The sequence below is a fragment of the Plasmopara halstedii genome (genome assembly GCF_900000015.1).
Source record: "Plasmopara halstedii genome assembly, contig: Scaffold_2956, whole genome shotgun sequence".
NCBI classification, from domain to species: domain Eukaryota; phylum Oomycota; class Peronosporomycetes; order Peronosporales; family Peronosporaceae; genus Plasmopara; species Plasmopara halstedii.
The window spans coordinates 1466763-1488294 of NW_020189861.1; the positions used below are offsets into that span (position 1 = coordinate 1466763).

The 21532-nt window shown below is 47.1% G+C and overlaps 4 protein-coding genes across 4 annotated transcripts in view; all 4 read left to right on the forward strand.

Moving 5' to 3' along the window:
* Positions 1-4591: 4591 nt before the first annotated feature.
* On the forward strand, positions 4592-4864 carry PHALS_06410 (uncharacterized protein; the record flags this gene model as incomplete). The annotated part of the gene is made up of 2 exons (XM_024719691.1): positions 4592-4753; positions 4826-4864. 2 exons carry the CDS (start codon positions 4592-4594, stop codon positions 4862-4864), a joined length of 201 nt encoding a protein of 66 aa, XP_024584964.1.
* Positions 4865-18008: 13144 nt separating this feature from the next.
* Positions 18009-19942, forward strand: PHALS_06411 (protein disulfide-isomerase domain; the record flags this gene model as incomplete). Its single annotated transcript, XM_024719692.1, has 5 exons — positions 18009-18072; positions 18172-18186; positions 18253-18345; positions 18412-18417; positions 18630-19942. The coding sequence occupies 5 exons, from the start codon at positions 18009-18011 to the stop codon at positions 19940-19942; spliced, it is 1491 nt and encodes a 496-aa protein (XP_024584965.1).
* A 196-nt stretch (positions 19943-20138) lies between these two features.
* Positions 20139-21018, forward strand: PHALS_06412 (thioredoxin-like protein; the record flags this gene model as incomplete). The annotated part of the gene is made up of 3 exons (XM_024719693.1): positions 20139-20316; positions 20392-20876; positions 20947-21018. The coding sequence occupies 3 exons, from the start codon at positions 20139-20141 to the stop codon at positions 21016-21018; spliced, it is 735 nt and encodes a 244-aa protein (XP_024584966.1).
* PHALS_15159 (uncharacterized protein) overlaps positions 21017-21532 on the forward strand; it is a 518-nt gene continuing 2 nt past the window's right edge. The window contains exon 1 of the mRNA XM_024719694.2: positions 21017-21532. This exon is cut by the window's right edge and continues 2 nt beyond it. Coding sequence (XP_024584967.1) covers positions 21143-21364 — 222 coding nt within the window. The 5' untranslated portion in view covers positions 21017-21142 and the 3' untranslated portion in view covers positions 21365-21532.

Sequence of the window (21532 nt, forward strand, 5' to 3'; positions counted from 1 at the left end):
CCGCCCGCATGTCTTGACATGGCTGCCTGCATGTTTAGTATGTAGGAACATACATACGTTGCCTTTTATATTTTTATCTGTTGATTAGGTAAATTAAAGTTAATGAAAATAATTTACACAAAAGCGCTTCTACCATTTGGCAGTGTGAGTTTATGAATTGACAAAGCCTCACAAAAAGTGAAACGTGTAGATTTTAGTGGTTTTGTTCTTCGATTATTTCATCGCTTACAGCTTTACAGCCACGACATAGCTGAATGAAGTAGTTCTTTAGTTCAGAGACCGGACCGCGTTCCACGCGGTCAAAGTCTTTAAATATTTTGAAAATGGTTCAAACGAACCTTAACGGTGCAAGACACGTTCGCTACACGCTTCGTCAAGGCCTTCGTGTACTGTCTACTTATAACATCCGCATGCCGTACGTAATTGCAAGATGCTTCTGAATTAATTGAGACACTTACGATTTTACAAAGCCCTATACTCTGACATTCACAGCCAATAATCGCGGACTTTGAGCTTCAGCTCACAGAAAGTCAGCTCCTATTAAGTTCGTTCCCATTGACCTTAGCCTTCACGTGGTAGGACAAATTTCACATTTTTACCAGTGGGTGGTTTTGCGTGTACTAGGACTTGATTCTTCCAAGTGATTGGTATATCACTTGGCCTCGCGTATATGCCCTACCCTTCATATTTTCAAACCGAGACAGACTGCAGCCAATGGAACATCTGCTGGTATTACAGCAGTTTCTGTAATGGGTGGTAGACCCATTACACATTTTGTGTGGTATGCACTAAGTTACGCACTAAGTTACATTTATTGCTTTTTATGGTTAAGATTTGGATCTGGATAAAACCACCTATAATATACTCAGTCTTCATTACATCAATAAATTCACATACAGCTGTGGTTGAAGAGGCGCGTACTACAGCTATGCAAGAAGACCAAGCCTTGAAGTAAAGCTACCTCAGCGCAAGAGTGCATGTGACCAGCTGTCCTTTGACACCTGGTAGCACTTGTGGTCGATCCGCCGCCGACATTGAGGATGTCCGATTCCGGCTATCATACTGACTTCCCAGCCCAACCGTCACCGTTGGACCACTCCAAGTAACCGTATTTGTCCGATGCGGAATGGGTGATGCCTTGGCAAAGCACAATTAGTTCTGAAGTGTCCTGTGCACCTATGAAGGCCTTAGCAAATCCTGGTTCGAGATTTATTCCTTGTTTGTACTGGATCACATGGAGCATCGTGTGGCCCTGTTGCTCCCGACTCCACCAACCCTGGTTGACCAAGTGACGATGCCACCATCTCCAGAAAGTGTGGTAGACCGGGTTAAGTTCTTCTTTGGAAAGCAGGGATAAAACATCCACTTTTGGTTCCGCTAAGGGGATATGGCATTGACGCTAGCGCTGGCGCACGAGGAACATCAGAAGGTTGTATTTACGGTTTCGCATATGCAAGGAACCGTCGATGACTGGGCTTTCACGTGGGAGAATTACCTTCCTAATAATTTATCCCCTTGGAAGGTTCTCCAAGAACCGATGGCAAAGACGTTTCTACCACCGAATGGGATATTTTTGAGCTGTCGCCAGGGCAAAACCTCGATCTACGACTTTATATCAGTACCTCACAAGTTACAAGCGTTGCTGGCCGATAGTCTTATTCCGGAAGGCGTGATGGTCACCGTCTTTGTGGAATGATTCCAATCGACCTGCCAAAGAATGAAGTCTTTCGTCGACGATCAATCAAGATAATCGCGTGGCTTATCTACTCGTCCCACCAACGTGTAGCCGCCGCCAGGTGGTGGCCCTGAACCCATGGACCTGTCTGCGATTGATCGCCTACAGGTGACCTGTTATGGTTGTGGCCGAGTGGGCCACCTCAAACGGACTGCCCGACGAAGATGTACGGGTCCAAACCCACTGGTGTATCATCAATTTCCTCTAAGGTGGAGCCAGCCGACGTGGTGGTTGTTCGGCCAAATTCCGCGGCAGTCGGGGAGGCCCATCCCTCAACAACGTTGATGTTGTTACACTTTCCGGGGTGTTTTCTTTCATTGTCAGAAAATGCGCAGGCCTAGTAGGCGCGGGGCGGCCTACTGGATATGAACATATTGTGCAGAGGAGCCAGCTGACCCCAAGGAATTTTTTGACTTCCTACAGAGGTGGAGAGGGAAGGAGGCGCTCTCTTTATCTTAGCGACGGTGAAGGAATTTGAAAGACCCTTCAGAGTCCTTATTGACTCTGGAGCACAAACATAATTTACTTGGAAGAGGAGTACTGCGTAGAATCCGCTCCTCTTCGATGGTATTCGTGCGAATAAGAATCATAACATTCATGTCCGTCTTGCGAAGGGTGCGATTGTTACGCAGCAGAAGATCAAAGTCGATCTACGAGTTAAACTCTCGGACTTTGACTTTAAGTCGACGTTCTTCGTCATCAACATGGACGATCGACATGATCTGATACTAGAGTATGCGTGCACGAGCCATTGATCGACCGGAGGATCAGGAAGATTATGAGTAGCTTGCCGGGTGGAAGTCACACCTACGGGCGTCATGACCCGTCAGTGGCTATCCACCAGCTTAGCAACTTCACAATCGAAGATAGTGCTCACTATGTTGGCTTTCGCGACATATTTGTGAATCCACAAGTCACCAAGAAGGTGCGGTTTGCGACAATACTTGTGTCAAAACAAGGTGTTGCTCCGATATACGGATCTATCATGGTAGGCATTACTTCAATAGATATATCTACTGTGGAAACCAGTTAATGCTACTGTGGAAGCTCTTTCTCCAACAGTAAAGTCTTTTGTGGAAGCGCACTATGCTCCCATTGGTCTACTGAAGAAGCCAATTATCCGGTAGATGATATTACCTTGAAAGCATGTTATGCTTCAGTAGACAAATTTACTGTGATAGTAAAAGCTCCAGTATGTGACGCTTATGTGAATGTACTAAATTCTCCAGTAGAGAGCACTACTGTGGAGACAAATACTCCAGTAGCTAACACTACTGTGAGAACACATCATGCTCCAATAGTACTAACTATCGTAGAAGCCAAAGCTCTTGTAGATAAAGCTACCATGGGAGCCCACAAGTTGAATCAAGCTAAATTACAACGCTCCGGGAGGTATTCCTACCGTCCTAGAAGTTTGTGGCTTAGTGAAGCAAAGCGACTTTATTGGATAATCAGACGGTGGTACCTTGTTAGTGCGAGAAATGTTGAATTGACAAAAGCGTCATGTCATTTAACATGGCTTGGTGACACAGAATGCGTCAAAATATTTGAACGTTTGACGACTCATATTGCACTTCAGCTGATAAAAGTAATGACAACGCCAAAAAATATGAACCACGCTGTGACAAGCTAACATTGACGTAATTTGTTAAGAATAGTGTGGCTGTTTGTAATGTTAGGAATGGTGCCTTGAGCACTGCCCGACTCATGACGAAGTATCTTCACACAAGAATGTCTGTCAATAGCTAATTAATAATTGTAAAAGCGGTCTATGAAATTATCGAAGGTTGCAACTTACGCATTGCCGAACGACTTACGTTGAGCCCTGTTGCTGCTCAGGGATCCCTTCAAAGAACCATGGACTCTTTTATTCTGGGCGAGGTGTACAAACTCATTCTCTGTATGTTTGTTAATACTGATTCGTTGTTCATGGATAGTTACTGTGCATTAAAGTTTGTGTGGTCCTAGGCATTATCATCACATTTTTCATGGAATATATTTTCGAAGTTATTACCGACTTCGTCAATGTTTGCAAATGACAAATTTTGATTGAAAGCAAAACCGTTCGGCAAGACTCGGTTAGCAGCTTAATCCAATGAGAAACTTCATCCCATTTACTTGACGACGACAAATGAAATTGACACTTTGGTGATCAAAGATTGAGCTCGTTGCTTCTTGAAGTTGCTTGCATGATCTACCACTGGAATCAATAATTCTTCATGCTGTCAAGCATTTAGATTTTTGCACTCTTCTTTTGTTATGGAATCAGTGCGACGTAGAATACGTGCGCAACAACTCGTGGTAAGTGACGGTAAACAATGAATTTTTAAAGCAGGTCATAAGTTCAGATCATTGTGCATTAAGCACCATCTTTCTGACCCACAGCTGTGGTTTTGATACGATTGAGATTTGGGTCACCCACACACTAAATGATCGGATAGAAAATCAAACGTCGAAGATCGTGAGGATGGAATTCAATGGCAGAGTGAAATCAAAAACATGAGGGTCTATTTATGTTTAGGTATGGTCGAATCCGGTGATCCTTAAATTAAAAGTAAAGCTATTCCCAAGCTCTTTTGCTCGTCATTTTGGTATATTGTAGAAATTACCTATTGTCGTTAAAATTAAGGTAAAGGCGTCATAATGGTGGCATAGTCGCGCTGCTAAGCTCACAATTTTCCCTTGAGGATAATGCTCGTCTTTATCCCACTAAAGGATATAGAGCTCTAACTCCACATAAGATGATGCTACGATAATCGCTTTAAATTGTTCTCTTTACATCCAGTGCTAGCGCGAGGTGTATGCGATGCTTCTGTTGTATTTCTTGAGCGAATTTAGCTCAACTTAATGAAGACAATGTTGCTGGAAATTCAGCGATCCAAAGTTTTAGTATTTTCTCGCAAAAGTGCATCACAATCTCTACCGATAAAAACACCGCGACAATTGGTTCGACTTCAAAATGTATGTGTCGTTGACGCACATTACGCACTAAATTCGCGCTCGATCGATGATTTGCTGGTTCGTTCTGAAGATATATTGCCTGCAAGCATTAAAAAACCACTGTGTACAAATCTCCCGCAGCCGATTTAGGTACTAGATACCGACCTTCGGGACTACCCAGCTCTTTAAAGAGCAAGTTTCCTTTCGCGCAGTAATTTTTTTTAATGCAGGCTTCATCTGATGAGCTCGTGGCAGATGAAATCGTTTTGATGTAATCTAACTTTCGAAGCGGTCTCAAATTTTTCGCAGCGACGAAAAAATGTGTGTTGGACGGAGCATGGACAAAATGGCTAGCAAAAAGGAGTGGGGTCCGAACTCAATGTATTATATCTCGATTTGCGCCGGGTATATATATCGGCAGCACAGTCAATGCCCGCAGCAGCTTCTGACTTCTATCAACCATTTAAGAGAGAAAGTTGCGGACATCATCATATTAAGCGGTTGTTGGCGCCGTCATGTAGCGTGTTGGTCGGCTCGCGCAACGCATGACCATATCATAGCCCTATTATAACTCTTTTAATCGTGATCATAACCCGCCGTCACACGTAGCGCAGCCATACAAGTGCTCACAAATTTGCAAGTCTGTGCTGATCCAGCATCTTAGTTAATAAACCCGCGAACATAAGCTCCGAACGGACATATTGTATTTTTACAACGCCCTGTCGAGCATAGTCTTAAACAAACTTCCGGTGTACATCGATATATTTTGCTTGCAAGAACACGGCTCCTCCTTCGATCGGACGAATTGCTGCTATATTATCCACATACAGCTATATGGGCAGATCTGGAGCAAGTCCACCTCTTCAACGACTTCTCTAGCGCCCAAGAGCTCGTGTGTCGTCTCAAGTGCCGAAAAAATGGCCTTCATGGTTCGCTGGCATTCCATTTAGTGTAATGGGCTAAACCTAGCCAATACATGAAAGTCCTCTATGTACCTTTTGCATGCATTGAGAGGATTGATAAAAAATCATTACAGTATGGTGTTGCCAAATGCAAACGTAACATCTAATGTAAAACATTCTGTGTGATACAGTATGTTGGTACCTACCTGTGGATCTGTACTGGTGATGTAACGGGGTTACACGTATCCTGGTGTAAAAGGTTGGGTCACACAAGATGGTGTGACCGTACAAAGGTGTGGATTACACAAGACGGTGTAATCACACCATCGTGTTGCTACACCGCAACAAGAAGCCACTACGTGGCGGGAGTGCCAGTAGTTATGCATATTAATTAGGTTTTACTGTTTGATTAGGAAACTTATATATTTAGATATAGGCGACTTTGCCGCAAAAAACAGATAAATACGGTTTTAATTTTGAACGGAAGAGTGTATTTGCCTTGGGGCAAGATTTTATGTTTTCTGGAGGTAGCGGATTCCGATCCGCTACACTCATACTGCTTCTAGTATGGAATGTAAGGTCGGTGACCTTAGTAAGCGCCCCCTAAGCAAAGAGCTACGGCACTTGTAGTCAATCTACGCCTGAGTCTTTACGACTGATCCTCATTGGGGATGGAAAACTCTCCTATTTGCCCCGGGTCATGCATGACGGGCTTAAGAAGCTGATGCTCACGCTCGACCCTGAGGACGTCAAGCACCTTGTTTCGCAAGGATCTGAAGCGATAAGCGCGCCCCTAAAGGCGGTTTTAAGCTATGAGAATGCTCTGCTAGAGCACCTAGAGCAGAAGATGTCGGCGTCAACCGCGTCGATTACGCCGCCGTCGACGATGGATGATCCCTCCCGACTCAGGCCGCTCATTGTGAGAAAAAAAGACCTTTGATGGTAAAGATAAAGATAATCTGCTTTTGTGTGAGAGAGGCCGAGGTGGCTAGGGCTCCCGCCATGCTCCAGAACAAGCAACAGCGCGTGGCGCTAGCTATCTCCAAGCTCGGGGGCCAAGCGCCGAATGGGCTCTGACGTGCGGTACTCCAGTTGAAGCGGCGCTTTCCTCCTGGGCGGAGCTGAAGCGTCAGATTCTGCGAGTGTTCTCACAGCTTAAACAGGTATATCGCGTGCGAACGCGTTTCCTTGCCGCCCAACAGGGCAAGAAGGAATTGGTGGACTTTGTCAAAGAGTTGCGTACTCTCATTGCTGGGATAGCAGCCGATCCTCTTCCCGAGGCGGTCACAGTGACCGTTTTTGTCTGGGGGGCTCCGCACTGGTGTGGCCAGAATGGAAGTCTTTCGTGTGCATCCGTCTTCTTTTGAAGAAGCGGTGAATGTGGCATCAAATTTCAAAGTTAACTCTAAGTCGGCATGACTTGGTTGGAATGCACACCCTCAGAGCTCGTCGAGTGGCCCTGAGCCAATGAAAATCAGCTATGCTAAGAAAAAGGGGGAAGAGCTCCGAGCTGCCGGGCAGCGCTCAAGCACTCGAAGTGTTTTGTCTGTGGACACTTGTCATCTTCGGACTGGTTGCCCCCGGCGCAAGGCGCGTCAAGGTTCATTAAATCGACGTCCCGCTTCTCACCAGTCTGGTTTGTCGCAAGGAAACGGCGACACCCAGTAGGCGCGGGGCGCCCGATTGGGGAAGACTGAGTTCTATTAAGCCTCAAAAAGGTAGAGGTCAGCAGGGTTAGCCCCGAAGAGCTCCGTGCTCTTGAACACCGAACGTGTATGCAAGCCGGGTTTGCTGGTCATGAAAGCGACTGTGAAGGGCTTAGAGAAGCCATGAAAAATTCTTACCGACTTCGGGGTGACGGGCAATTATGCTCGACATCCACAATAGAAGTAAGTCAGCTGTATGCTGAGGCCCTGAAAGCGCGGTTTCGTGACACCGTAACTGTTCGCTTAGTGACGGGGACTTGTGTCACGGTGCCGAGGATCCCTGTAGATCTCGGTGTCAAGTTTCTTGATTTTGATAGTGTGTAACGCTGCATAGTCTTAGGCTTGGATTCAAGGTACGACCTTATCCTTGGTATGGCATGGTTGGAACACCATGAGACATGGACGGTTGGAAGTCGAAGATCTTGGGCGCTACGCGCACATCTCCTGGTGAAGCTTTGGTGATTCAAGAACCCACCTTTGCTAGGAAGTAAAAGCGCTATTGGCGAGGGCACTGGACCAGGACGATCAATGTGCTGAATATCGGAGTATCCGAGTTGTCGAACACCGAAGGTGTATTAGACAAGAGTCCCGAGCGTGACTCGCAGGCTGAACATGGAGTGGCATCTCAACTGGTCAAGAATCAAAGCAGTTGCTGAATGACAAGAGTGGCATGATCGGCTAAGTGCCAAGACATCGAGGGCGAGGCCCCAGTGATGCAAATGAAGTGGCACGTAAACCACTGGGCGCTGCTCGAGTATCGAAGCAGTCGCTGCACGCCAAAAGTGGCATGGTCGGACATGGTCCGACATGGTCCGACACATCTTGGGCAAGGCTCTTCAGATGCGCTTGGAATGGCACGTAATCCACTAAGCACTGCTCACGTTTCGAAGCAGTTGCTGAATGCCAAGAGTGGCATGGTCGGACGAGGACCAGGGCACCTTGGGCAAGGCCCTTCAGATGTTCATGAAGTGGCACAATATCCACTAGACGAAGACTGCGGAATTAGCAGCTTCTCTTCGGCTGTTGTTTATAGCATCAAGGCTTCGGTGGAGCAGGGAGTGGGGACACTGGACGACACTGGGTGCGTGCTCTTACTGTCTCTTCGAGACGTAAAATCTCTGCGAAATGACAGCGGCGATGCTGTATATTAGGTGCAAGACATAGGACGCCGACCTTGACCCAGGGTGTGTCTACCGTAGACGATAGCGCACAGTTATACAGCCTTGTCAATGGTATCACAGGGAAGGAAGACAGCGACGTCACCCTCGAGGCTATTCCTGCGGTGGATGCTGCCTTTGAGCTGGACATGATATTCTTCGAAGAGTTCGGTGGTGCCTTCAAGGAAGGCGATTTAGCCAAGGTGGTCATTTAACGACCGAACGAGGACATTAACTCGTCGTCGCTTCTGGATGAAGCTGTCTTGGAGGACACTAAAGAAGGTTCTGAACGCACAAAGTGGATCATCGATCCTGGAGAATCCCTCGGATCCAAACTATCCTTTGGTAAAGGAATTTCAAGACGTCGTCTCCAAAATCCCGCTGTCGGTCATACCTCCGAACCGAGGTTTGTGTCATGGGATCGACCCGGCTCCGGAACCAAGATACTGCTAAACAACCAACGGCCTCTGTCCATGGAGCAGTGCCACGTCATTGACGCCTTTTTGCCGTGCGAAGCACGACGCAGGAATGGTGCGCGAGAGCAAGTCTCCCCAAGTTTTGTGTCCGGGAGCCGAACGGCAAGCGGCGTATTGTTCACGCTTATAATGAGCTCAACGCTGCCACCATTCCGGCACAGATGCCGATCCAAGGAAGGTGGCCCTCTAGAACAGCATGGTTGGATGCACAAAGTACAGAGCCCTCGACTTGGGCGACGAGTATTACCAATTGCTCATGAGATCGAGTGATATCCGCTGACAGCGATGAGTAATTGGAGCGGCATGCTCTGGGAGTGGCTGGTGATGCCCCAAGGGCTGTCAATGCACCAGCAGCACTTAATCATCTTGTGACGCAGTTGTTCAGGACCCACCGGGCGTATGCCCAGACATAATTCGATGACATCTTCGTCCACAGACGTGCGGGGCACGAGAGGACAGATGAGGAAAACCACATCGTCCATGAAATAGCGGTGCTCGAGTACATGCGCGTGAATAAGCTGTATGCTAATGCTGATAAGTGCATCTTCGGCGTAAATGAAATCGATTTCCGAGGTGCTTCATTGGAAAGCGTGGCCTTCAAGTGGATCTCGCTAAGGTCAAGGGCAATGTGACCTGGTCGGTTCCAATGCACCAAAAGGACCAGCGCAAGCGGCCAACTACTTACACAAGTAGAGCGAGAATTATGCAAAAGTGGCACGGCCGTTGTCGAACCTCCTTAAAAAGGAGATGGAATGGTGTTGGGTCATCGAGCATCGGGAGACTATTGACAGGGTCAAAGACAGCCTCCTTCATGCACCAATACTGGCGTTGCCAGACCCCGACCGTCCTTTTCGTGTGTCCGTGACACTTTGGACTTTGCCACCGGCTGTGCACTGCTGCAAGTAGACGCCAAGGGGCGAGATAGGGTGATCGCGTTCGAAACTCGCCAGCTTAAGGCTGCGGAGAAGACCACGACAAGAAATTTCATGCGATTAAGTATGCACTTGTCAAGTTCAGGGTGCACCTGCTCGGCTCCAAGCCGTCTATGATCTACACAACACATGCCTCAGTACGCGCCGCAACTCAGTCAGTCACCTCTCCTCGCAGAAGATGACCAGGTAGCTCTCCCTCTTCGCAGAATATAACTTCGAGGTGGAGTATAAGCCAGGAAAGCAGAATGCATTGGCTCATGCGTTGTCATACAGACCAAATTAGGAGCTTGCTCATGTCACGACGGTGACGTCGTCAGTGACGGATTTGATCCGCGCCGTATACGCGGGTGATGATATGTGCGTAGCGCTGCTACGGACTCTTGGGAGCAAGGAGTTTGGAAACTCGGACAAGAAGTTGTCGTCGTGACTGTGCGCACGGTTGCACCGATATTCGTTGAATAACGGTTCGCTATATTATAGCACCGACTCAAAGGATATGCCAAGAATTGTGGCTCCTCACGATCAAAATTTTAAATACTGTATCCTCTAAGAGGCCCACGACACCCCACTCAGTGGTCATCTCGGTCATGAGAAGACCTACAGCTCTGCGAGCTGCCACTTCTGGTGGCCCACGCTGAACGAATGGACAAGAGCACGTGTGAGACGTGTCAAAGGGTGAAATCCTCTCCGAATGCGGCGGCGCCGTTGGCCAGTCTACTGATACACTCCAGGTGTTGGCAGTTCATGAGTATGGACTTTGTGTTTACCCTGCCTAAGGACTCTGCGGGCAGCACGGGTGTGGTGGTCTTTGTTGACCGTTTTAGCAATATGAATATCCTGCGGCGGTGCCGGAGACTATCGTCGGTACGACACCGCTGTTTGTGGGTCGTGTCTCTCGACAACATGGACTTCCAGAGTCAAGTTTCTCTGATAGAGACCCACAATTCACCACGATTCACTAAGAAGTCTCAGTAGACAATCTTCAGGTTGCTGGACACCAAGTTGACCATGTCAACAGCGGGCCATCCGCAGATCGATTGTCAAACTGAGAGCGCTAACCGCGTCGGTGAAGACATTCTTCGCAGCGTCTGCGCTGAGTCATCGAAGCGCTGGAGCGCCATGCTGCCACTTGTGGAGTTCGCTCTGAACAATGCAGTGCATACGTCTACCGGCTACGTGCTGTTCTACATGAACGGGCTTGTTAATCCGGGCGTTCAGCTGACTCCGGTATCCCATGGCTCAGGGTCTCGTGGGGGAGGAATAGCCGAGCAGCTAGCTGATGTAAGCCTCCTCACTATGCGTAAGGAACTCCATGACTTTACCAGACTGAGTGTCTTACGACACGTTCGCGATGCGATGGCTGAAAGCCAGGACATGCCTTAAGAATATGCAGACGGAAGAAGCAAGAGAAATGTTGAAAACTTTGAGGACGATGATCTGTTTTTTTATGAAATGCAACAAACTTACCTACACATGCACTTTCTGCTGTCTTTAAGATGAAGCTCAGTCCAAGATCAAACCTTTTAAGGTCGTGATCAAGCATATACTCTTAACCTTCCGAGAAGGATGCGCACTCACCTGAATTATATGTGGACTTGCTTAAGCCGTACAAGGATGCGACCGACACCAACAGGCGCTAGACCACCCGGAAGCTGAATCAGCAACTGGTTTTGAGCACGGAGTGCAGCAACTTTCGTTTAACGGTGCCAGGCGCTCCACCGCCGCACGAAGTGACGCATTTGTCTGCTTGACGGCTAGGAGCCGCTTTGATAGTCCTCAGTCGGTGCATAAAGTGCTCTAAACTCTCGAGGACTTGCGTATAGCGGTATGCGACCTCGGCAAGATGCTCAGCGGAGGTCGATGACGACGGACTTTGTCCTTCAGAGCTCGAAGAGCATCGCGATTCACCAGACGGCGATTGACCTAGTCGTCACCGCCCGCCGCCGACTCTTCTCAACGAGAACGGTGGTGTCCACTATGACGTGGAAAGCCTTGTGGGTTGACGACGTCGACAGGGTTTAACCCAGTATCTTGTGAAGCGGCGGGGATAACCAAACTGTGAGACCTCGTGGGAGTTTATGATGCCGCTTCGGCAAGACTGCCCAGACGTCGTGGACGCATATGATGTGAGGAATCTTGACGCTCCGCACCCCGCATTTCTTGGCAGTAGCCGGGTAAGCCAAAAGGCGAAGAGCTAAGTTTAAGCTATGACCCAGAGCTACTGTGGTCGTATATTCACCCGTGTGAGAAACCTTAGAGCTCGTGGGAGAATAGCAGGATGGATGATTCGTAGGCAGCAATACGCAGGAAGTCGGCATTATGCATTGTGTTTGTCAAACTCAGATAGAAGACGGCGTTCTATGCGCAAGTCCAATTCATTGTGGCTCCGCTGTAAATTAGACAGCGAGGAAATTTTTCGGTGCCGCTGCGCCCATCGCTCAAACAGTTCGTCGTTATCTGCAGCGGTTTCGCCAGGGGCGAGCACCACAGGAATCGTCCGCATTGCGGGTACAGGAGCGCCTCCTATTTGAGCGCGAAGTCGAGCGCGGTACCTATCTATTGGGATTTCTTGATGTACCAAAAACCGAGCTCGGATGGTATTTCGTTGGTCAAGCTTGGCTTGTGTAGTGGCCGGGGGCCAGACTACACGATCGAGCTATCGCGTTTTTCGCTTCAGTAGCGGGATCCGCCGAGCAAAAGCCTTATTCCACTCGAGAGTCAAGGACCGAACGTGGATAAGAGCTCATGAGAACCGCCCTGTGGGCAGCCTCCAACTGCTGCTCTTGTGCGTCGTCGAGGCGAATGATAATGATACCGCTTTTCCCGGAAGTCGATAGGTCGGCGGTGTCCGCAAGGCTCGAGCAGGGCTCACGTCGCGCCGTTGGCGCACCCCGCCGTACCCTGGTATAAAGTAATGGGTCACACAAGATGGTGTGACCGTACAAAGGTGTAAATTGCACAAGACGGTGTAATCAAACCATGGTGCTGCTACATTGTAACAAGAAGCCACTACGCGGCGGGAGTGTCAGAAGTTATGCATATTAATCGTTTTCCTTTTAAAGAAGGAAAACCTATTGATTTAGATATAGGCGACTTTGCCGCAAACAAAACAGATAAGTACAGTTTCGATTTTGAGTGGAGGAGTGTTTGCCTTTGGTTAAGGTCTTATGTACTCTTGGAGATAGCGGATTGCGATCCGCTACACTTATGCTGCTTCTTTGAAAGAACGTAAGGTCAGTGACCTTAGTAAGCTTCCACTAAACAAAGAGCTACGGCAGCCCCACTGCAGGTGACCAACGTGTCTCTGTCTTTAGAAGTGGGTGGCTTAAGCCAGTCATTTCTACTGAATACTTTTCACGAAAAATGAAGTTCATGCTTTCGAATTGGTAGTCCCTTCTACTGGATACTTTTCACGAAAATTAAAATTCAAAATTTTTGAAGGTCAAACTCCGTACACCCATGATCTTGTATCAGTTGAAGCTGATGTTTAGCCGCAGTATGCACTTGATTTGTGAATCAAGTTTTATGAGTAAAGTTCTAGGAGACCTTGGGTATTTTGCATGAAGCCATACATTTTAATTCAGTTGCAAAGTTACCTTCATGGTATCAAGTCATTTTTCTCTCTAGGTAGGGGACTGTTCTTCTCCCTTCATGTCTGAAATCGCTTCCTCGCCGCACAAGCGTGTGTGTTGTGTTTGAGAGACTGTTTGTGAACAGCACCCACTAACATATTCCACCACTGACTACCTGTCTCTTCGTCTGCAGCGAAGTCAGCATCACTGCAAGATTTCAGCACCATCGTCTTGTTCAACTTGCATCGTATTTGCTCCTTCCAAGATAGCATGAGGTTCTCGCTGTCAGTTTTAGTCTCGTATACGTGGTGGCTGTTCCTAACTCATTGCTTTGCATACCGCAAATGCAATGCAATGCGTACATCGTAGAATCGATAGCAACGGCTAACGAGGAACTGAAACAAACGATCAGATAGCATCCCAGACTCGGCGTCGTTATGCAACAATACATTGTCTGGCGCGGCTCCGTCGTAGCAACCGCCACAGATTACAGTGGATGATGCTTCTGACGATTTCGTTCCGTGCCCGCACAAATGCTCGCCGATATTTTCTTCCTGATCAAGAGAATAGATGCAGGATCGGATGCGAACAATCTTAAATCAAAAGATTTCTACACCGGTCTGCGATGCTTGACTGAAAGCAATACCATTGCCACGAAAAATTGATCAATAACGGCAGCTCTCGCTGCGGGTAGAAGGGGGTCGTCGACGTAGATACCAACCGCTGCTACGTCTTCTTCGTCAAGCTTAAAGTACATGCACATGTCACTGCTGATACACTGCATGATATGAGTACTACGGGCCATAGCTTGCTCCACGATCGTGCTGGCTGCTTTGGGCCATTCAGACGCTTCTTTAGATCGCGTCCGACTTCATTCACACTGGTATACCAAGCGGCTTGAGTGGTTTGTCCTTAATCTTCATTCTGCTTGGCACATTGAGCAGCAAATCTGGATCTTAATCTTTATCAACCTTGACGTTAGCGCTCGGAATGTCAACATACTTTTTCGGTACCCCTCACGTTGCCGTGAGTCCTAGAATCATCTTTACAGTCGACATGTCCATGTGTGAGTGCAATGTCGATCCCAAAGACTTGCTCATTTCTGCGCGCAACTAATCGCGCTTCAAGACGCTCTGCCTCCCCATAGGTGTCGGTTTGACCATGATGACCCTTGCTGTGTAGCATGTTTGCCTCAGTGTGTCGCTTGATTACATCCAGGCGCCATTGTCTTCCAACGCCATTCTGTTATCATAATCTTGCTCGAGCCTTTAGCTTTGGTGTTTCGCATAGCCTTCAAGTACGTCGATGTGCCCGCCAAATGTACTTGCATAACCGTTTCATCGTGTTCGACTGTTAATTCGTGCTTTATGCGGCTCACATTGATGTCCTGCGCGTAATATTTGGGGCACGCATCCACGGCTTCTTATCATACTTGTTTACTTTCTTGCTTGCAATAGGTCGAGTCGACTAGCGCCATCATGTAGCTGATCGCTCCTACGTTACAAAGGGTTTATTGATGTTCTTGACATGCTGAATCTTGACCACAATCTCAGCACTCCGTCGATGTACGCGATACACATTAGATTCATCACTGCGTCCCGCAGTCATACCGACATTTGCTTGATGCACGAATAGGGCCGGTAAGCTGTACACGTCCATTGAACACCACGATGTCAGCCGGGCGGCGCCTGACCCGAACAAGAGACGTACTGTTTACGTTCGAACTAGATTGACTTTGTTTTAGTATGTACACCAAGTACTCGATCGCATCCTTTCAGAACGTTAGTTAAAGCTTTTTAGCAAATATCACGGAGCGTACCATGTTCAGCTCTATCCGGCGCATGCATTCAGCCTTGCGACTGGACTTTTGCTTGCTTCGCTCGCCTGCCATTGAACGCCGACAGACTAGCAAAATAACAATATATTCTTGCACCCACACCGTCGTCAGTAAGAAGCACATAAACGCGGCAGTCAAACCCCCTCTCAAAAAATACCAAGAAGAATTAAATTATTTTTTCCTGCTCGGTTCTTAGTGCGCGCGAGGAAGACTTGGTAATAATTGCTCTTGTGGTCGATAACGCTTGCGAGGTACCGCTTCCGTAGTCGGGTTATGGTGTCATTAGTTCTTTGAGGCTCAAGCAGATAATACCAGCAAGGCGATCGATTGAGAAATGCACACCCGTGTCCTTCCTCGACAGCGCGTTCATAGTTTGCTGACCCTGTAAACACGAAACGACACAGTGTGCCGATGATCAGTAAGCTGAATACTAGAGCCTGGATCATGCGCCGTTTTTTTCGATTGTGTCAGACGATAGATGCCCAGAGCGCTGATGGATATGCATGAGTGTTCCACGCTGCATACCATATCCATAATTTGTGACCTTAGTGGCTGCCGTTACGATGCCGCCATCCTTGCTGATTGTCGATTGAGGCTCGCGGCTTAACAACAAGCACGTTGTTCTGCACACAAAAAACGCCATCTTTCGTGCTGAGCAACCTGACCAATCGCTGATCGCTTATGTGAGCACGCCGGTAGGCTTTTGAATCGAGCTTGGCGTAACACAAAAAGGTCGCGCGTCAGCATCGGAGAAAAGTAGACATCCTCATGACGATCAACAATTTGATTTTTAATCGCCACTATGCGCAGCAGCACGCTAAACATCTTACCATCAGCAACCGAACACTAATCCTCACATTCGAGGGAGACTTCAAATAGAGCCGCATCATTCCTGAGATGCCGACTCGATTCGCTGTCTGAAATACACGCCTTCTCTTGGGTGCTTCTATCTTGCACACCCAAGTCTGAATTCACGGTATCCTTCGTCTTGATGTTTTTCTTCCTGCCATTTTTGGCACCACCAATCTTTTCTTCTTTTTGTTAGGGTAAGCTACCATAAGATGGCCAACCTTGCCATATTCAAAGCACGCTCGTGCCTCAATGCCAGACTTGCTGTCGATGAGGGATTGCGACGACGCGATTCCCATACACAGCAGGAACTGTCGTATCAAGCTCAACAGACTGCAAATTGAGCGAAATTTCTAGCTTGAACAAAACGTCGTGTTGTCCGACAATCATAGTTTGTCATGGGTACCGTGCTTAGCTTACTTCACGCATAATGAACGATTCTGTCGAGTACTTGCGCATCAGCGTCTCTACATTCGTCGCTCACTACTACCAAGTACAAAAACATCTCGGGCTAAGTCTGCATCTTTCTTCATCGTAAATAGCTTCATTGATTGCGATGCAGTGACCGCTGTGGCGAAGTCACTTCAAAACAAATCGAGTGCATGGATCTGACTTAACCAAGTCTCGACCTGCTTGTTATAGGGTACCACTCAAATAGTGGCCTAGCAAGTGGATCTCCTCGTCTTTTGCCCATTTGAAACCACACGCTGCTTGCGAGCACTGAATCTGGCGCATAAATGCTCGAATCCGGCCCAGGAAAAATGATCCGAACCTCGATACAGCTCCGTCGTATCAAACCTGTGGATCGTGAGTCTGCGCTGACGCTTCTTCGGTTCACGCGTTACTTATTGTGCGATCGATCGAATAATCTCTTGCTATCCCATACTGCGATGCCCGAAATTGAGGCTGTGGTGGGACTTTGCCACGTGGATCCTGCCGTTCTGACTGTGTGGCTTGTCTCTCATCATTGTGCCAATCCTCGTCCTTGGTCATCTCTCTGTCGCATGGGCGAATGGCCTAGCGCATCGATATGCATAGGCGCAGTACCGCGGCCGTTACCGAAGCAGAATGAACTCAATTGCCCCAAGCATGCGTTCGTCATGTTTCGCTTCATTTGCAAAGCATTCTTCTATGTCACCCTTGAAGTTTGAGGGGTAGCGTAAAATCCAAGCATTAACGTCGCCACTCCTTTCGTGAGTGGTCGGCGTGGTGGGCACAACTATTGAAGACGCTGCGATCCTTACATAGCCTGAGTCAAAGCTGACTGGAGTCGGCGCACTCGGCGCGCCATCAACGCTCGCTGTACCTTGAGGTGGAACCGAATTATAATCGCAAAATACGAATGTACACGTAAAATGAGTCCAGAGAACTAATAAAGGCGAGAACTATTGAAGACATCATCACATGGACAAATTTACCGCTACTACAAGCCGAGCAAATTTTGACACCATCGTGTAGGATAAAGTTTCATTGACACTAGTCAACTCCCATGTTAATCGCAACACAGTGAATACTTCGCTAGAGTACAACCCAAGAGCGAGATATCTAACCAGAACTGAAACTGCAAAACGTTTTGGATCTTTGTGACATTGCAGAATCTGTGATGGCCTATTGAAATATCATACAGTGCTCTCAAACGGAAATTTCTGCCGGGTTTGTTCGAATTGAAGAACAGACACTCAGTAATGATATCAATAATGCCTTGCTTTATTTTCACATCAACAGCTTCTCTTAAGAACCAAAGTAAGAGTGTAGGGTTCTAGCAATAGCGTTTCTAACCGAAGCACCTCTTTTTGATTTCTGATTGAAGAGCTTAGTAAATAGTCCACTGCTCATGATGCTGGCCCCGATGGTAGCTTTTGCACTGTTCAAACCAAAAAGCATCTCGTGTTTTGGCCCGGGATGTCTATTTACGGGCGCGTTGTTGCCATGTCATCTACTAATTTTCAAAATACACACAGAACTGGTATTTAATTGGTTGTTGACAGGATGATCTTCAGACCGTAGTTCATCTCGTTGAGGCTTTAAACATCGTACGGCTCATTGGTGGGCTTGATCTCAAAAGTCGGTGACAGCGAAGGTTGGCACTTATTTCTTAAGTTTTGATATCTACATATAGATTATTAAACTGTTGTTGTCTCGCCAGTATTCGATGATGTGGCTGAACTGTCCAAGGGACAAGGCTCGACACTATATATCAGTTACGCATATTGCGGGACAATGAAAGCAGAAAAACACAGTAACTCAATTCTGCTTTTTTCGGCTCAGAACACAATTTTGCGAATGAAATAATAGAATCTTGTAGGTTTTTGTAATCTGAGATTGCGATGTCGCAAAAAAAGCTGATACTACATGTAGTGGCCTGGAAGCTTTCGCTCCTTCCATTGTTGCCCACACCATCCGCCTACTCTCTTATGAATCATGATGATAGCCCCTTGTTCACCAAGGCATTTCAAGTGCACTCGCTCTCCGCAGAAAACTACGAGATTATGCTGAAAGATAATAACACTGTTTGGTTGGTAGATTACTATGCCCCATGGTGTCCACATTGCCGCCACTTCGCCCCAGAATGGGAGCGAGTTGCCGCTTTTTATGCCAGCACTGATAAAGTGCAGGTTGGGGCTGTGGACTGCACGAAGTTTCGTGTGATCTGCAATAATGAGAACATAAACGGTTATCCTGGCGTGAAAATTCACCATGTACCTGCAGACTCTAAGAAGGCGTCAACAATGCCACGAGCTACCACTAGCAAGACTGTAATTGACTGGCTAGAGAAGCATATGAAAGAACACGGCGTTGATTCTGGCGTAAATATCAAGGTTGTGGAAGCGCAGCTAAAGAATCTTAAAATGGACATCATCGACGGAGATGAAACGGGAAAGCCAACTTTTAACGACCATTCTATCGCAATGAAGTCAAAGCGACTGCATGATGCAGGAGTTGCGGCGGTGTCAATATTCCACAATGATTTTTTCACGGGGTCAGATGTACTGGAAGGAGATAAGTATGAGGTAGCTTTGATGTGGGTTGAAGCCATTTCTGCAACGTTTCCGGTAAAGCAAAATCGGCTGGTACTCTCTTCACTTGTAAGTATGATGAAGACGAGCAATCACTGGTATTATGCGGATTGGAAAGTGATGTTAGATACGTGGAAGGAAGAAGGAAGATACAAGACAATCCCGATGGATTTATTCTTTTTAAGTTCAGATCGAACGTTGCTATTTTGCAAGACGTACACGTGCAGCTTGTGGACCTTATTTCACAGTATGACGGTGACTGATGCTGCAGTTAATAGCACGGAGGCTAAAACGCACCTTTTTATGCCAAGCAGGGTCATGGCGGCTATCAGACTCTTTGTGCAAAACTTTTTTGGATGCGAAGAATGCCGAGAGAATTTTTTATCATCCAACCCGGAAAGCTTGATCGCTAAGCTGGCTGTACGTGATAACGAGGGTCCTCATGCAGTAATTATGAGAATGTGGAAGATGCACAACGCTATCAACAAAGCTATCGATAAAAAGCAGTGGCCTTCAAGGATAGCGTGTCCGATTTGCTACGTGAAAGATGGCCAGTCTGTATCTCTTGAACCAGAACGGCTCCATGAGAACGAGATCGTGGCATATGTTGTTAGTGCTTACGGATACGATGACGAGGACATCTATGCAATGGGCGTCGCATACAATAGTACACTTGCTACACTGTGGTCTTCGGTTGACGGCTTTAATGCAATGATGATGATAACGGGATTCTTTGTATTGCTGACGGTGGCATACAAAACGAGGAGGCAGCGGATTTTGGACCAAAACGTGTACCTTACGCGAGATCACATGGCATGACAATCTATCTGTCTGTATTGTAACTTTTGTGAATGAATTATATGCTCTTGTTCGACTTTATTTGATTCTAATTTTATCAGGAAGAATTAATAAGTATGCCAACTTCGTACGAATTTGGTGCATGTATACTATGTAAAAAGCATATTTTCTTCGTGATGAGATTGTCAGTTGTCGATGAAATTAAATTTTCATCCTAATGTCAACGCGCCAAGCTGAAAAGCTACTTGTGGCTGCAGCCAAAAATGGAATCGCCATCCCGTGCACCTCAGACGCCACCACATTTTTATTGACCCATCCCCGTGGCGCCTACACCGCCGCCCGAACCGTGTCACAGACCAGAATCTTTGACTACGAGGCACACATCCGTCGTCTCGGTCCGTAAAAGAAAGACAGATATTATCTTGCTGTTTACACGATTAATCATTCCTTAACGACTGTATTTGCTGTAGTGGAGTCGACCATCGCCATGCAAACTGGAAAGCAATTGACAATTAGTGCTCTGGAAAAAGAATTGAGACCAAAAACTAAGGCGACATTAGTTGCTGCGATGACGGCATTTAATGATATGTACAAGGTGCAAAACAATCAAGAGTACAAAATTAATGTGCTGGTGTGTTCTTCAGAGAGAAAATTTGTGAATGGAGAAGTGATGGGTGACACCGACGTTTTCTGTCATGTAAGTCTCCTTCCACCGCTGCGCTCCGACATGGTCAAGCTGGAGGTGGCAGGTCTGCCGCGCCTCAATGCTGCGGCAAAGGATTCGGTCTGGGTGAGAGAGCGAAAGGCAATTTATGACAGGATGGCTCCAGATATGGAAGATGTGATCCTCATGGACCCAGCGACTGCACATCTGCTGGAAGGATCGCAAACGAATTTTTATGCTATCCAAAATGGCACTGTGTTTACGGCGGAGGAGGGAATTCTTAAAGGAACGGTGAGGTCTCTCGTACTCGATGTTTGTGCAAAATGCGGAATTTCCGTCACCTTTCAACCTCCAATGCTAGATGATGTCAGTAAATGGCAAGGTTGCTTCATTTCAAGCACATCAAGACTGGTACTGGGAGCAAAGTCGCTAGCATATCAGCACCCTGACACTAAGGAGGCCATGACACAGAATTTTGTGGCACATCCAATCCTATCCCAAATTCAAGATTTAGTTCGCGAATCGGTTTTTGCCAGGAGTACGAAAATGTTTTAGTGATGTCAGCCAAATACTTCCAAAAGAAGATAAAAACACCAATTATAGCCATCACATCATTGCTTGGATTGCTACATATTGATGTCATGACTTTAGGAAGCAAAGGAAGCAGCAGTTCAACAAGCTGGTTTGATGAACTAAATGCTCTTGAGCCTATAATGTGCGTTGTCGTAAGTTGCCTTGTGGTGATTTTACAATCTTCGTCCATTCAAATGATAGTCTGATCTCTGTCCACGACATTGCTCGTCTGCACTAAGCCAATTAAAAAAAAGCAATGCCTCTGCAAGCTAAATTTAAGTTCGGATCGTCCGAGAAGGTTAGTGTTGTGACCCGGGTCAACTTTTGGCCAACCCGACCTGACTTGGGTCAGCAGGTGCCCAACCCGGGTCAAC